This window comes from Nannospalax galili, unplaced genomic scaffold (genome assembly GCF_000622305.1).
Source record: "Nannospalax galili isolate Female #2095 unplaced genomic scaffold, S.galili_v1.0 scaffold335, whole genome shotgun sequence".
NCBI lineage: Eukaryota > Metazoa > Chordata > Mammalia > Rodentia > Spalacidae > Nannospalax > Nannospalax galili.
The window spans coordinates 2,526,343-2,543,692 of NW_008337842.1; the positions used below are offsets into that span (position 1 = coordinate 2,526,343).

The 17,350-nt window shown below is 41.9% G+C and overlaps 2 protein-coding genes across 4 annotated transcripts in view; both read right to left on the reverse strand.

Moving 5' to 3' along the window:
* The window catches only part of Dlat (dihydrolipoamide S-acetyltransferase), a 29,079-nt gene extending 23,893 nt beyond the window's left edge, over positions 1-5,186 (reverse strand). Inside the window, exons 1-5 of the mRNA XM_008832789.3 lie at positions 4,581-5,186; positions 4,140-4,241; positions 3,575-3,699; positions 3,285-3,438; positions 453-579 (exon numbers count right to left, since the gene is read on the reverse strand). Of these exons, the coding sequence (XP_008831011.1) occupies positions 453-579; positions 3,285-3,438; positions 3,575-3,699; positions 4,140-4,241; positions 4,581-4,859 (787 nt within the window). The 5' untranslated portion in view covers positions 4,860-5,186. The remainder of the gene's footprint in view (positions 1-452; positions 580-3,284; positions 3,439-3,574; positions 3,700-4,139; positions 4,242-4,580) is intronic.
* Positions 5,187-13,228: 8,042 nt separating this feature from the next.
* Positions 13,229-17,350, reverse strand: part of Dixdc1 (DIX domain containing 1) — a 104,384-nt gene continuing 100,262 nt past the window's right edge. For all 3 annotated transcript variants that reach the window (XM_008832791.3, XM_008832790.3, XM_008832792.3), the window contains 2 exons: positions 16,225-16,333; positions 13,229-15,377 (listed from right to left, as the gene is read on the reverse strand). In XM_008832791.3, the coding sequence (XP_008831013.1) occupies positions 15,297-15,377; positions 16,225-16,333 (190 nt within the window). In that variant the 3' untranslated portion in view covers positions 13,229-15,296. The remainder of the gene's footprint in view (positions 15,378-16,224; positions 16,334-17,350) is intronic.

Sequence of the window (17,350 nt, forward strand, 5' to 3'; positions counted from 1 at the left end):
AGTATTTTTAATAATTAAACAGTATTTAATTATTTACTATTTAATAATTAAATAGTATTTAATTATTTACTGTTTAATAATTAAATAGTATTTAATTATTTGTGTGTGTGTGTGTGGTATATACACACACATGCCACAGATCACGTGTGGAGGGCAACTTGAGGGCATTGGTTCTCTCCTTCCAGTGTCCGATCCCAGCTCTGGGAAAGCTTCTGAGTAACACAGAAATATGGCTAAGAGGCAAATCTGGCCTAAGAAAATTCCTGACATACCCTCAACTCAATGAGTGCAGTACAGAACCACGAATGTGAGTGTACACACATTTGGTATATAACATCTTGTCCCAGGAATTGTAAAATTTCTATTATCACTCACTCAGTATTGGAAAGGATGACAATCTTATTCCTCACTGGAAAACTACGTGTCTCAACTATCAACACTTGAATTCTCACCTATCGTGGCCTTGTCGGTCTCTATCTCTGCCAGTAAGTCTCCTTCACTTAGCTTCTCACCCACTTTTTTTTCCCATCTCTGAACTGTACCCATGGTCATGGTGGGCGAGAGAGCAGGAAGAAGTACCTGTGGAAACAATACACACATCACTACTGAATACAAGGAAGTACTGCACACAAGAGTGTTCAGGTAAGTACATGCAGTTTCTTCGTGGGCTAGGGACTGTGACATTTCAAATACTCATCAAGGACAGACCTGGTGGCTTGCATCTGTAATCTCAGCACTCGGAAGGCAGAAGCAGGAGTATGGTGAGTTTCAGGCCAACCTGGGCTACACAGTGAGACCCTGTCTCAAAAAATTAAAACACAACCAAAAAGCCAAATACCCATTATGCAAAGCTCTGTGCTCAACAGCTTCCCACCAGTTAAACTATCATTGAGCTCTCAAGCTTTATAGGTGATCAGTCACCCTGACCCCACCCTCCAACGTTAAAAACAACCGGGAGATAGGAAAGATTTCTTTAAGGTGGTCGAAATTAATTCCTCAACATATCTAAGCACAGAGCATCGTACTCTGTTGAATTTGCACTTAGTATACATTTATCTTTTCACCAATAGAGAATCACATTTGTTCCAAATTTCTTAGATATAATGTTAAAAAATAAATAAAAATAGGGGCTAGAACAATGGCTTAGTAGCTTAGAGCACTTGATCTTGCACAGGACCAGGGTTCAATTCCCAGCACCCACATTTAGTGGCTCATTAACTACTTCTAACTCCAGCTCCAGGAGATCTGATGCCGTCTTCTGGCCTCTAGTAGTGACTACGTGCACACACGTACCATGAAACTTAAAAAGATAAATGAAAGCCGGGTATAGTGGCGTATGCCTTTAATCCCAGCACTCAGAAGGCAGGGGCAGGGGGATTTCTGTGAGTTCGAGACCAGCCTGGTCTACACAGAAAGTAGGCCAGCTGAGGTTACAGGGGCCCTGTCTCAAAAGACAAATAAATAAATAAATAAATAAATAAATAAATAAATAAATAAATAAATAAATATAAATTAATTTAAAAAATTAGACCAGTGAGATGGTTCAGTAGGTAAAGGTACTTGCCACCAAGCCTGACAGCCTACTATATACATACATACACATACACACATACTATATATTTATATATATAAAATTTTTAAAAACTAACATTAAGATCTACTCTTGGAGCTAAAGAAGGGGCTCAATGGTAGAGTACTTGCCTAGCATGTATGAGGCCCCAGCCTAAACACTATTCTTTGTGGACTATAGCAGTAATATGCTGTATCCTTGAAAATTGCTAAGAGAATAGATTTCTCTGTGTGTGTGTGTGTGTGTGTGTGTGTGTGTGTATACGTGTGCACAGGTATATACCAGTGTACAGGGCAGAGGCCGTTGGAAGACATCAGGTAGTCTGTTTTATGACTTTTGTCTTATTTCCCTGAGACAGGGTCTCTCACTGAATGGAGCTAGTGCTCACCGGCAGCCAGTGAGCTCCAGCAAACCTCCTGTCTCTGCTTCCCACACACTGGGGTTAGGAGAGAAACAACTCTCACAAGTTGTCTTCCAATCTCCACATATCACACACAAACACACATAATAAATAAACTTAAAAAAATTTTAATTGCTTTCTTATTTATATTGTTGTGTCCATGGAATTTGCGTGGTTATTCAGTCATTACATACTTCATTTGCTATTTTCTTAGTCTTTTGTTTTAATTAGCAATAACAGCCTTATACTAAGTGAAAAGATTATGTCAATCAAAAATGTCTCTAGACGTGGGAAAAAAAGTAAAACAAGACTTGGAAAATTCTTTAAAACATATTTTCCCTGTTCAGAATCTGTCATCTTTAACTGCTTCTTAATCCCCAGTACAGCAAATGGTAAGAGTCTGTGTGTGTATACACATATATATGTAGAAACACATATACTCATATATCTTTATCTCAAAGAATAGTTAAAGTACAGTCCTAACATTTGAAGACAAAGCACAATAAAACAGAGAAATGAGATCTTATGTAATAAAATAGAACTTGCCGAACCAGATGAAATGACTGTGAAGACTTAAGACCAGGCAAAATTTCATAAGTAACTGTCACCAACAGACCATGATTGGAGCATTATTTCCAAAGAAAAAAATGATTCCTACACAACCTACAAATAATGTGTTAAGGAAAAGTCAAGTCTTAATCCTTTAGAAAAAGGGTGGCTAGCTTTTTATCGACTTCCAACATCAAAAATATGTAAGTAGCAGAGGAAAACCCCAATAAGTTGCTTTAGTTTCCTAGAAGTTGATTTAGGTAATAGAATCAATGGTGACTACATTTATGGCCTCTAGCTTTGTTATAAAGCTACTCTATATATCTATTCCATACTTATCCTTTATTGTCAAATTTTCTCATTTATGAATATTATTGGACTACTTCACCTAGTCTTAGAAAACAGACCACCATATACCAAAGAAAACTTCAATCGGAGACTTTCATTAGACACACGGTACCTGGTGTTTACTATCAATTTTGCTTGTACAGGAGAAAAAGACATAATAAAAGTCATTTTCAAAATCTGAAACATTGTTTTTGACTGGGAAACACCTGTGCACTATGCTGAGCCTGAGAAACATTAAAGAAACTGTCCAAGTTCATACACTTGGAAATAGCAATCAGGAATAACAGTTGCTCTCTATACTCCCCAATGATAAACCTGTACCGTATTTAATGAGTGCTTTTAGGATGTAACAGCCATCTATGAAAAATATATAAATACAAAATCATCAAGAGAGAGCACCCAGAAGCTGGACCTTACCTGCATGTGAGGAGGATATGAGCTTCCAGGAGCCTTTGCAGAAGGTGCAGATGGTACTGAAGAAGCAGCCGGAGCTGGTGCTGGGGCTGCATGTGGTGGAGATGCTGCTGCTGAATCCAATGTGTAATTTTTAAAGGCCTCAATATCCTCGGGCCTGAGGAAGAAAAATACATAAATACAAAGCAAATTCAGCACCCACCTCCCAGCAGTCTTCAAAGTCTTTAACTTCCAACGTGAGTCAAAATGCTCTACAGAACTGAATGCCCACAAATTACAATAGCTTTACTCACTTTCCAACTGTGATACAGATGATGGACCCAATTGGAACATCTCTGGTCCCTTCAGCAACAAGGATCTTTGCCATATAGCACTCCTCCAAGCTTTCAAATCCAACAGTGGCTTTATCAGTTTCAACCTTTTAATACAGATCAGTAGCTTAGGCTTATGCTACTAACATGAAGTTTAAGAGAATGTGTCTAGAATTGCAGTTCAACAGTCACGTGAAGATAAAAATCACTATCACAGACTTGAAAAAAGGAAATAATTTAAAGACATTTGGGGTAAAAGTCAGTTTGGCAGCTGGGTGTGGTGGTGCATGCCTTTAAGCTCAGAGGCAGAAGAAGGCAGGTCTCCTAGGTTGGAGGCCAACCTAGTCTACATAGCAAGTTCCAGCCAGGGTTACATTGTGAGACATTGTGTCAAAACTCACTTTGGCTAGCTGCTAACAGCCTATCTAACGAAACATTTCTAATATCAAACTGTTAAAAAGTTTCTTAAAATGAAAGGCGTTAACCCTTCAGGAAACTAACGCTCAGTCTATCCTGCTTTAGAATATCTGCATATTTTAAAACTTACCTCTGCAATTAGATCACCTTCGTTGATTTTGTCCCCTTCTTTTTTTTCCCAGCGGGCTATAGTGCCTGCCTGCATTGTAGGGGAAAGAGAAGGCAATGGAACCTGCAGGAGAAAAAAGAAGCATTAATTAAAGAAGGGATACTCAATTCTGTGTGGTTTAGGGTTTCATTCAATTCAATTTCCAGAGTTCATGACTTCAGTGACAGGCTTCCTCCTCCAGCCTGGAGGATCGGAGAAAGCATCTGAGCCTCCACAGACCTTTCGCGCATAGCCCCAGGCTCGGGGCTCTCCTTTCAACGGACTGTCCTAAGTGGGAAGGCAGGTCTAGGACCAGAGACGGTGACAGAACCTGGGGGGAGCTGGCTCCCCAAGGCTTCTCCAGGAGGATCCCGACCCCCAGGAGCCGGCCTTGAAGGACATTGGGGTCCCGGGAGAACTCACCTTCTGATGCGGCGGGAGGCTGTAGCTGCGGCGGCCAGGCAACCATAGCAGCTGCCGCAAGAAAAGGTAACGAGGCGCAGCGCCCGAGCAGGGGTTCCAGCCGCAGAGCGAACGGACCCCGCCATACCCGGGGGTCGCGCTACTGCAACGAGCAGCAACCGGGCCGGACCGCGCACTCTCGCTCAGGACCCCCGGACCCTCCTTCAAGGCCGTCCGCCGAGCTCCCAGGTCCGCCCTGGGGACCACACTCTGCGCCCGCCGCGCGCACACGCGCCACATAGTGTCACAGACCCCCCCCACGCCCCAGAACCTCCGCCGTCTCCGGAGTGACCTCCCCAAGAGCAGCCCGGCTTTGCCGTCAGCCGCGCCGTGCCGTCGCACGGTGTCGTAAAACACGGCTCTTCCGACTCCTGGCCGCAACGTGCAACTGCGTCCGTGCTCCGCTGCCGGAGCGACCTGGAGAGATCCCGGTTGCAGCCTCGGATTCGCAGGGAGTTGGGGGGCCCTGCGCAGCAGTGCGCAGCCCAGACAGTTTTGGAAATGAGGACGGGTCAGGGGTACGGTGATGGCTCGCAGAGAAGCATCCCGAAGGCTGGGAAGGACAGTTGGGGACATCGCCCGCCCCAAGGGGGTGGCCCAAGCCGGCAGAGGTGACGGGCGGAACGAAGCTTGTGGTCCGGGGAGCCAGGCCAGAGGGAGTGGCCTTGTAAGAAAGAAAAGCTGGGGTAGAGCCGGGACAGTCACCCAAAGCCATAGGCCAAAGGGTGGGATCTTGGTGCGCACCCAAAAACTGAGCAAGGAACAGCCCTGGGAGCTATCACCAGGGTGCTGGGGACGGCCCTCGGCTCCTGCACACCCCACACGCTGTCCTAGGTTGCAAAGATTCCATTGCAGGTGTGTAGCCGCAGCGGAAACGGGAGCTACGGCTTTTCCAGCCAAATGGTGTGAAGTGCAGTCAGGCGGAAGGTACATTCACACATTTAGAAATACTGTAGGAGGATAAAGCATATTGCCTGATTTAAAAAAAAAGAAAGAAATGCACGTTTGCTGGAGAGGTGATTCAGCACGTAAGGAGTATTTGTTGCTCTTGCAGAAGATCGAGACGCAGGTTCAGTTCCCAGCACCCACATGGAAGCTAACTTCTGGTCTGTAACTCAAGTTCCAGGGGATTCTGCTCCCTTTTCTGACCCCGCCCCCCAGGACACGGGGCATACCCGTGGTGGACATACACGCAGGCAAAACATTCACACACATAAAATAAAAATCTTTTGAAAAAAGACGCACATTTGAGAAGGGCGTGGTGGCGGCACATGTTTTGAATTCTACCACGCCAGAGGCAGAGGCAAGCGGAACTCTTGAGCCTGGTCTACCTAGCGAGTTCTGGGCAGCTGTGGCTACAGGGAAACTTGTTTCAAACAAACAAAACTACACGTTTCATGTATACTGTATACGTATATACTGTATATAACTTCCCAGAATAACTATTCCTTGCCCACCTGTTTCTGACTTCACATCCTGTGATTAACATAAAAACCTTTAAAAATGTATTACCTGAGTAGACCACCAGCTTCCACCAATCTAAGGCCTAAGAAGCCTATCATAAAGCATCTAAGGCCTATATAGCAGAATTCTGCCGGCTGTGGTTTAACCCACCTCTCTGATGCTTCCACCAATGTATTTGAAGTGTCTTGATTTATGACTATCCTTGTTCCTATAAAAATTTCATGAAACTTTTACCAAGTTGGAACATGGAATTTGGGGTAACTGGAATCTGTGTTCCCAGGCCAGTCACTCGTATTTGGTGCCAGTAAACTATGGCTTATCTACCGTGTGAGGTGAGAGTTGTGCTTTTGCATCTACAGACTTTTAAAAAGATAGGTGCTTATGCTGTGTGGTAGATGCTGCCATATTCTGCTCCAGTGGGTTTGAATTCCCATCTGGAGTGTATGGCCTGTTTCCCCTGCAGCCACAGAATATGCTCTCATAATTCTTTCTGTGGGGAGAAGGGGGGGTCATAATTTCCTGATTTGTAATTTTCATCAGTATGAGTGAGAAATTGTATCTAAGGTGATGGGTCTTAAAAATAACATTTTTTTTTTTTTTTGGTCTTTTTGAGATGGGCTGTCCTGGAACTCACTATGTAGACCAGGCTGACCTTGAACTCACAGAGATCCACCTGCCCCTGCCTCCCGGGTGCTAGGATTAAAGGCATGTGCCACCACACCCGCCTTATTTATTTTTTGAAAATTTCATACATGCATATATGTTTATGTAAAAATAAGCACATCCATCTTCATTACATACAAATTTGCTTTTCTTAAAATTACTTTTTTAAATTTTAAAAGATTTTATTTTGTTTTTATGTGAATGAGTATTTTGCCTGCATGTATGTAAGTGCACTATGTGCATACCTGGTGCCCCAGATAGGTGTTAGCTGCCATGTAATGCTGGGACCCCAACCACAGTCCCACAGTCCTCTAGAAGAGAAGTGCTTTTTTTTTTTTTTTTTTTTTTTTTTGGTCTTTTTGAGACAGGGTCTCCCAGTAGCTCTGGAACTCACTATGTAGACCAAACTGGCCTTGAACTCAGAGAGATATGCCTGCTTCTGCCTCCCCAGTGTTAGGACTAAAGGCATGCCCAGCTGTAAGTGCTCTTAACTGCTTAGCCATCTCTCCAGCTCTTGCTTTTGTCTTTAATAAATAGTAAAATTATATGTATATCAATGAATTATTTTAAAATAAATTTCTATGATTTATTATTAGTATTTTTTTTCTTGTCTTTTTGAGACAGGGTCTCCCTGTAGCTCCAGCTGTCCTGGAACTCACTATGTAGACCAAGATGGCCTTGAACTCACAAAGATCCGCCTGCCTCTGCCTTCCAAATGCTGGTATTAAAGGCATGCGCCACCACACCCGGTGTAAATGTTTTATTTAAATAGCTAATTTTATTTGTCTCTACATGTGGGGCTCATGTAAAAATTTCTCGCAGGAGTCACAGATGGAAGAAGTTCAGGAAGCCTGTCATAGAGTGCACTTACTTGAGCTATGGTAGCTACAGTGTTACTGAGCCATATAATCACCCCATGATATAATCTTATGGGATTACCTTTGTATATTGTATAGGTCATTAACAAACTACCATTATTTGGCTCATGACTGTATTTGACACCAAAGCTAATTGTTGTAAAGGAGAATGAGAGCGGCAAGGTAGCCCACACCTTTAACCTCAGCACTGGGAAGGCAGAGGCAGATGGATCTCTATGAGGAAGTGCCACACCACAGGATTTGGTCTGGCTCAGCCTATTCGAAAAGGAGCATGGAGGACCAGGTTACTGGGCAGGACTATAAACTTCTCTTGGAATTCCAAGACAGAGGGGTTGGACTTAGTCCTCCACCAGATCTATGTTCTCTAACCTTCACAACCAGCTGTCAGGTGGTTATGACAGCACGTGGCCTGATTTCTGGGAGAAAGAGGGAGGCAGGAGGCAGCTAGAGCACCTGTGGTTTAACACTAATCTGTAAGCCAGTTCAGGGATCATATCATTTTTTTTGTCTTCTGAGTCAGGATAGTAATAGTGCTGAGTGCATGACTTTTGAACTAATGACAAAAATTTTTAGGTATATATCCCCTCTATGGTTAGCATGTGATTAGAAAATCTCATTTTCTGGGACTGGAGAGATGGCTCAGCGGTTAAGAACACTGACTATTCTTGCAGACCCGGGTTCGAATCCCAGCACCCACATGGCAGCTAACAACTGTCCGTAACTCCAGTTCCAAGGGCTCCGACAGCCTCTACTGTGCTCCACAGGCATTGCACAAACACGGGTGCACTTACATGCAAGCATAACACTCATACACATAAAATAAAAATAATAAAATTAAATTTTTTTTAAAATCTCATTTCTGAGATGAAAGTGGTATTTGGAGGAAGCATGTATTGCTGTATTTATGCCAAGTCCTCAGTTACAGAGGGGCAGGGAACACGATGGACACAAGAAGAAGTTGGAGAGAAAAAAAAAATCAAACCAACACCTGGTGTGGTGACTAATTCCAGCCAGTTTGAGGCCAGCCTGGACTACCTATATAGACTTTCTAAAACAATTTTTTTCAAGACATTTGAAAATATTCAAATCTGGGCATGGTGCCTCCTGCCTGTAATTCCAGCACTCAGGAGACTCTGAGACAGGACTGTCACGAGTTTGAGGCCAATTTGGGTCACAGAGAAACTCCTACTCCCCTCAAAGAAATAGAAAACATTCAATTTTGCTATAGAAATGACTTTTATTAATGGACCTAATCTGGACTTATGACTTTTAATTAACCCCAGCAAAACCATGCTCTTCGGTGTTTTGACCAGGGCATTTCCTTGGCAACCAGAATTTGGTACTCTGCCCAAAAAGATAATGAACAAATGAATGCGAGTATGCTTGAGAATTGATATATTAAATATATCACCTTAACCCACCCACTGAAAACAATGGAGGTGGGGAAGAACTCATGACTGGATGAAGGAGATAGTAGGGATGAAATAAAGGTGGAGCTGAACTGAAACTTTGTTCTTCCCTCAACAAGGTGGGCGAAACCTTGTGGAATAAATATGTGTGGTCTGGCCATCCACACAGTTCTGAGAGGCATCTGGGGAATGGGTGTCTTCTGATGTTTGAGCCCACTCTTAAAAACTTATTTTGAGTCAAGCTTTTTGCTTTGTTCAAGGTAGTGGTAATGTTGGTGTAATTAATAACATCCACACTTTGCTAATAATTGTAAAAAACATTAAATAAATATTAGACTTTTTATGCCAAGGAATTCTAATCTTTTAATCCCACCATACCCTATAAGACTTTTGTTTAAGGAAAGGTCCTGATGCATTTCTGAGCCTGATGGCCTGGGGCAGTGAAGCTCTTCTTCCTTTAAGCTGATTCTTTTTTTGGTCCTTCTGAGACAGGGTCTTCCTGTAGCCCCAGCTGGCCTGGAACTCACTATATAGACCAGGCTGGCCTTGAACCCACAGAAATCTGCCTGCCTCTGCCTTCCAGGTGCTGAGATTAAAGGCACACACCACCACACCCAGCTAAACTGATTCTTTTAAACTAGCCAAGAAGGAAAGTCAGGTCAGACCCCAGCCAAGGAGGAAAAGACTGAGTCTTCTTGCTTTAGGGATAAAAGTCTACCAAGCTTCTGAATCCTGTGTGCTTGCTGGATCTGACCATGCATCCCATAAAATCTGCCTTGCCAAGTTACTTTTGCTTTGTCTACATGTTCTTTGTGAGGTATTGATGGGGTCCATGGACCTCAGATTTTATTTCTAATATAGTAAGTTTTGGAAATTAAACCAGCCAGGAGATACTATCTCATACGTTCTGAAACTGGACCTTTTGAACCAATGCTTAAGTGAACATGTAGATAATGTAATTGAGAAAATATAAAATTCCAGATTAAGTGAGGGTAAAAAAAAACATTTGAAGTAAAGAGAAGAGTAGCAGTTATGTAAGTACATAACCATTAGCAGCACCAATGGAGGAATGACTATAATTAGTGAAACGGCTTATCCTGTAGCTTTGATTACAAAAACATTTTAGCTATTTGAATTTAACAACTGGATCCAAATTAGGCTGTGTTAGGAAGAATGAGGTAATCTGTTCTCTAGAGTAGACTTGCTTAAACCTTGTCTTACATTGTTCAAACAGCAGTGTTTGCATTTTGAATGTACTTTTGACAGATGTAGCTAAATTATAGGAAGGCACGGCTCAAATACAGTCCACGGTGGTAAATTGATCCCTTTCTGTAGGCTGAACTCCCTTTGATCTTTGAGACAGGTTCTCACTATGTAGCTCTGGTTGTCCTATAACTCACAATGTATACCAAGCTAGCCTCAAACCCACAGAATATGCCTGCTTCTGCCTCCTGAGTACTGGGTTTAAAAGTGTGTGCTACCACACCCAGCAAAAAGGTTTAAGTTTGTCAGATCAGTTCCTAGAGAACAAGTCTGATGTCTCCTAAACAAATAGAATAAGGAAATTAAGAAAAAGCAAGATTCAAAGGTTTGAGTAGAACAGTGACACCATTGTTAAAGTGGACAGATGGAAAGAGAAATTGGGCATGAAAGATTTTGAGTTTTATACAAAATTAATGGTAAGATTGCCAGTGATAATTGAAGATGTGTAATCCGAAGCCAAGTGAAAGAAAGCAAGAGCTAAGAAGATTGCAATATGTCAAACAGTTGAAATGACAATGAACCTGTTTGAATTCAGGGGAGGCAACTTGCAAATGGATTTGGGAATTCTGATTCTTTTAGCTACATATTTATGCCTGTGGTTCCAGCTCCTCCAAAGGCCAAAGCAAGAGATAAATCATATGAACTATCAGTTTAGACAACTTTGTTTCAATAAGCAAACAAATGCCCTTGTCTTTAATCTCAGCACTTGGAGGCAGAGGCAGGCAAATCTCTGTGAGGGTGAGGCCAGCCTGGTCTACACAGCAAGTTCCAGGGAAGCTGGGGTACAGGAGATCCTGTCTCAAAAACAGATTAGATAGATAGATAGATAGATGATAGATAGATAGATAGATAGATAGATAGATAGATAGATAGATAGATAGATAGATAGATGATAGATAATAAGTATACATTTTTGGATGGGAGCATGAGTGGCTCAGTGGTACAAAGCATGCTTAGCATGCATACAGTTCAAGACACTTGTGAGCTAATTAGGGTTTGCGTTGCATTTGCAGATTAGACTTGACATAAAGTTTATCCTCAAAGGTTCTTACATGTATGCACATTTACATATGATTTCAAGAGAGGTACAAAGTTCGCTAATCCTTTTTTATGATGATCTGTTTTGTGCTTCCATTAGGCATACCAGCAGTGAAGTATCTGCAGCAATAAAGCAATCCTTATCTCCACTCTCCAGACGAGTAAACAGGCTACTAGGGAGATCACTTGAAATTTACCTTCACTACATGTAAATAGCTTTACTGATTAATCTTAGTTAAGAAACATAAATGAAAATGATTAACTGGATTTAGTTTGCAAACCATTTTATTCATAGTTTGTGTATGTGGTTTTGACTTGTTCACAACTCAGGTACATACAGCCAGTTAAAACTGGCTATCACTTAGATAATTGGAAGCCTCTGGTAGAACAGTGGTCTCCTTGTAGCCCCAGCTGGCCTGGAACTTAATATGTAGATCAGGCTGGCCTTGAACTCACAGATCTCCACATGACTCTGCCTCCCAATTGCTGGGATTAAAATCGTGTATCACCATGCCCAGCTTCTGTGTGTGTGTGTGTGTGTGTGTGTGTGTGTGTATGTGTGTGTAGATATATATGGGGGGGTTGTTTGTTTTGGTTTTGGTTTTTCTTTTTTTGGTCTTTTTGAGACAGGGTCTCCCTGTAGCCCCAGGTGGCCTGGAATTCACTATGTAGACAAGGCTAGCCTTGAACTCACAGAGATCTGCCTGCCTCTGCCTCCCAAAAGCTGGGATTAATAGTGTAGACCATGTGACGGTAAGTGTGCTAGATAGCTTCAGCTGTCAGCTTGATACATCTGGGGGAGAAAATGAGAAATGTTATAATGACCTAAATGGTTTTCAGTAATTAAGACTATTCTTGAATTGGATGTACAACATAAAGACAATTTCCTAATTTACAATAATCCCAGTCAAAAGATCCAAAATGTTGGTCAGAATGTAGGATTGCTGTTACCCATACTTCTTTTTCTTTCTTTTCTGTTTTAACCTAGAGACAGTCTCACTATGTATCACAGGCTGGCCTCAAACTCCTGATCCTCCTGCTTCAGCCTCCCAAGTGCTAGGATTACAGACATGTTATCACCCAGATTCTTTAGCTATAAATTGCAAAGTATTCCAGTCCCAGCTAATTTAGGGAACTGAGCAAAAATACTCTGCAGTCTTTAAATAACTTTTGAAAGAATTAAACTCTCAACTAAATTAGTGTTTATGAGGTCATTTTTTAAAATTTTTTTATTTCTATTTTTTACATGTATGCCTGTATTGCCTGCATGTAGGTAAGTGCACCCATGTCGTGCAGTGCCCACGGAGGTCAGAAGAGGCTGTTGGATCCCCTGGGACTGGGGTTATGAACAGTTGTTAGCTGCCATGTGGGTACTGGGCTTCGAACCTGGTTCTTCTGCAAGAACAACCAGTGTTCTCAACCGCTGAGCCATCTCTCCAGCCCCCATGAGGTCATTTTTTAAAACATGGTTTAGAGATTAGTTTATGAATTCCTTAACATTTGAGTGTACTTTTTCACAGGGAAAGAGAACTTCAGCAGTAGCAAGATGGTCCACCCCATACCAATACCACGAGGGGACAATATTATTAAGTCACAAGGTCTAGAGAATGGCCAAATGGATTATTCAAAACAATGAATTAATGGCTACCCCTGCTCTGAAGGCTCCACTAGGAACTGGGAATGAGGATCACTAACACAGTGTGTACGAGAATTAATGAAATCCATCTTCTGGTAGAGATGCTTAGCCATTTTACCCATGGAATATGAGATTAATGAACTACATTCTCTCCCGTATTCAACTTCTCTTTTATGCAGGCACTAAGGCCATACAACTCCTTTTCCAAAAAAATAAAAATAAAAAAGATAAAGATATAACACAATATAGAAGACTTCGAAGTTTTTTGCTCTGATTTAATTTTCTCTGAAAAGTTAAATTCCACATAATATGGTAAGACTGCTGGAAGAAAACTGACATGGAAAAGCTGATTTAAGAGACATACAGTCAAGATAAATTGTACCAGGACTACAGTAACAAATTTTAGCCTGATAACCTTCATGCTTTTATATAGCACAACATTGAAATTCATGCAACAGAGAAATTGGTGACATACAGACTTTTCTTTTTCTCCAGACTTCTTGGGTAAAAATGGAAAATACACTTTTTTTTCTGTTGGCTTTCATAGTGGGTTATTCTTGCTTATGGCTGACTTTCCCAAACTTTTCCAGTTATATCTGATGCAAAATCATTTTTGAATAGAAGACCAGGTAAACTTACATGAAAGACAGTAGGTCTTTTGAACTCCTGTCTTTTAGAAGAGCAGTCAACTAGATTACATAAAACTACCTCCATATCTAAGACAGCAGATAGAAATGAACAGGGATTAATTGTCATCAGTATACTCATAATAAAATAAAGCTTGCTCTGAAACCACAAGAAGTGGTAAGAAGAGACTGTATAAAAGCTACTGGGTTCTCTAGAAAATGGGCACAGTATTCAGAATGTGAGATTATATAGAAGTCACACTTAAGTTATAAAAATAGACATGGTTCTCAGACAAAAGCAAATGGGTACAAAACAATTCTCCAAACATGAACTATTCTTAAAAGACATGTCTGTATAAAACAATAAGATGTTATCTCAGAGTTCCAAAGAGTAGTCTGTTCAAATGGCTGAAGATGGGAGATGAACAGAGACAGGCAGATCAAGAACCCAGAACTGATCTATCTGCCCCACTCTTCCATTTGGCAGTGTACATTGGTGGTCAGAGACTGCTTTCAGGGAATATATAAATAATAATGGCTGATTGGTTGATGGTGCTATGTGAATGAACGAGAAACCCCAAGTTACTGAGCAACCTCTGGAAGCTGAACTCTTTAGCCTCTACACTTGACAGTGTTGCACATGAGAAATGATTTTAGGTTTCTTCACCTAGAATCAACCCTGCCATTCACAACTCATGCTCCATGCCATGTGGGTTTTATTATGCCCTAAAGGATCAGCCTAGACTATGTAATAGAAAATAACTCCAGCCTTGAAATGAAAGGCAGACCAGTAAGTCATGCTTAGTACGCCAAGTCACAAGGAAACACAAAATGGTCTGTCTCCTTTTAACTTCAAAGGAGATGCCACGAGAGTCATGAGACAGAGTCAAGAAGATATGGGTAGCAGCACCTTTCCGTACCCGCCTGGATTTTAAGGAGCCTCTCCTTATACCTTTCAAATACAAAGTTCATCAGTTTGAAGAAAAATAAATGGCTCTAAAGTTAAAGAGTCCCCAGAGAAAACCAGCAGTACATGAAAAATGCCCTTAATGGGCTAAAGGACAAGCTGTAGAACCAGTTAAGACCAGAAGAGGCAGCCCAAGGTCTTAATTGTGGTTTTAGCATAGTATAACACAATATGGGCAGCCCTTTTTCCATCCAATCAACAAGTCAGCACCATCCATGTCCACATCAGTGGATATGAGTGGCTTTCCTCTTTGGTACCACCTCATGAGTTACTCTTGGTTTGCAATACCTGTGAAGAAACATTAATGTTGGTACCTTTGCCTTGTCTGTGAGCACGGATGCTGTGACTCTGATTGCTGCAACCACTGAGGCCAATTAAACTAACACTGTAATACAAAGGAGTGACACATCCAATTCCAGGCTCCAGATAACAGCAGCTATGCCCCCACAGGAGCAGGATCATCCATCCCCAGTTGGTTAAGGCCTTCGGTTTGATGTCCTCAGAGCAGAATAAAACACTGTTCCCACAGACAAGGAACTCCAGATGAATCCATGGTCTACATTGGGACAGGGATTTTAAGTACCAGATAGGCCAGGCACAAAACAGGACCGGCCTGTGACCGCCACACTTGAAGAAGCTTCTGTTTGGCAGTGCATATTAGAAACTTCTTAGTGTATGCTGGTTTTAGTCCTCTTTCCTGAGAGAAGCAGCCAGGGAGTGTCCAGGTTCAGCATTAATTCTCTCCAAGGTCTTCTTCTACCCAGGCTACAATTTTCCCTTCCCATCCAGGGATGGCATCATCATCATGGAAAACCTAGGTAAACAAAAAAAGCCACAATGGAAAAAATACAGCATGGTGTGTATCCCAGCACCCAGGAGGCTGAGGCCAGAGGGTAGCCATGAGTTCCAGGACAGCCTGGGTTATACAATAAGTTCCAGGACAGCCTCAGTTACAGTGTGAACTCTCTCAACAAAACAAAATTATAGAGTAAGGTAGGGAGAATCACTTAAGCAACTGCTGCTAATAAAAATGAGATGGCTCAGTGGTTAAGAGCGCTGGATACTCTTGCAGAGGACCTGGATTCAGTTCCTAGCACCCACTTGATGGCTAGTAACTATTTCTAAGTCCAGGTTTCAGGGGACCTGATGCCCTCTTCTGGCTTCCGTGGGCATTGCATGCATGGGTGCGCTTATATACATGCAGGCTAAGCTACATCCCTGCCCCTTGTCTCAGGGTTTTTATTTTCTCTGGCATAACTATTTCCTTTTTAAAATAAAAATTCTATAAAAATTCTTAATGAAAAAAAATGATTAAGAGGCCAGGTGTGGTGGCATCTACCTTTACTCTCAGCACTCAGGAGGCAGAGGTAAGTGAATTTCTGTGAATTCAAGGTTTAAGGCCAACCAGGGCTACATAGTAAGACTCTATCTCAAAAAAAAAAAAAAAAGAAAAGAAAAAAAAAAGGATTAAATCCTTGAACTAATGAGGGGCCATTTTATGACCCTCTTAGTCTAATGTCATTGGACCATGATCTGAAGCTCCCAGAATTCCTAAGCTCCTTTAGGGGAGTCAGGTACTTCTGGGTACTAGTTCCTGAATGGGAGGCTTTGAGTTCAGGAGTGAGCAATACTACTCCCCCAACTCCCTGTGGATTCTGTACCTCTTCTTTGACAGTGCCAAACTCGGGATCCAGTGCTTTGAAGTGATATCGGTGACTCCCCTCTCGATCAATAGCTACTTTAAAATCCTTCAATGTCACCTCCCCCAACCTGTAACAAAAGAAGAGCATACCAAAATAGACTGCTAATCGATAGGTTGGAAAGATAATGGTTAGCTTTAAACACAAGTTCCTGCCAAAGTCAGTGAGTAGAAGTAACAAGGCTTCACTAGGTCATGGCCCCAGTGACAAAGGTAACCCTAAACAGCAAAGGTTGAACAACCGGTCACCAGTCAACGAGGAGCAAACATGGCATTATATATTGGGTGATCTGAGAATTTAAAACACTTATTGCTTTAGTAACAGCCAAGTCACCTTTTGCTGTTTTTATCTGGAAATGAGAGATTCAAAATCAAATTCATTGAACCTCGACGCATCTAGGTTTTCTTGGTTTCTTCCCTTGCTACAATATTTCAGTTTCCATAGGCTGACAAAATTAAATTAGGCAGGCCTATCTTTGTGTGTGTGTGTGTGTGTGTGTGTGTGTGTGTGTGTGTGTTGGTTTGTTTTGAGACAGGGTCTTACTTTATAGCCAAGCTGGCCTCAAATTTACAATCCTATCTCATTTCCCAGGTGCTAAAATGACACATCTATGCCACCTAGCCACAGTTCAATCATCAGTATCTCTAGCCTTCTGTGTTTAGGTAGCTGACTTCTAACCCAGACCAAATAAGCAGACTCTCTAAGAAAGGAAGACCTGGGACTGAAGAAATGACTTAGCAGTTAAGAGCACTGGCTGCTCTTGTAGAGGACCTGGGTTTGATTCCCAGAACCCACATGGCAGCTAACAACCATATTTAACTTCAGTTCCAGAGGATCCAACACCCTCTTCTGACCTCTGCAAGCACTGCACACATGTGGTGCACTTACATTTGTGCAGGCATAACACTTTTTTTTTTTCGGTCTTTTTTTGAGACAGTCTCCCTGTAGCCCCAGCCAGCCTGCAACTCACAGAGATCCACCTGCCTCTGCCTCCCTAGTGCTGGGCTTAAAGGCATGTGCTACCACACCTGGCTCAGGCATAACACTCATACACATAAAATTTAATTTTTTTTTAAAAAAAAAGGAA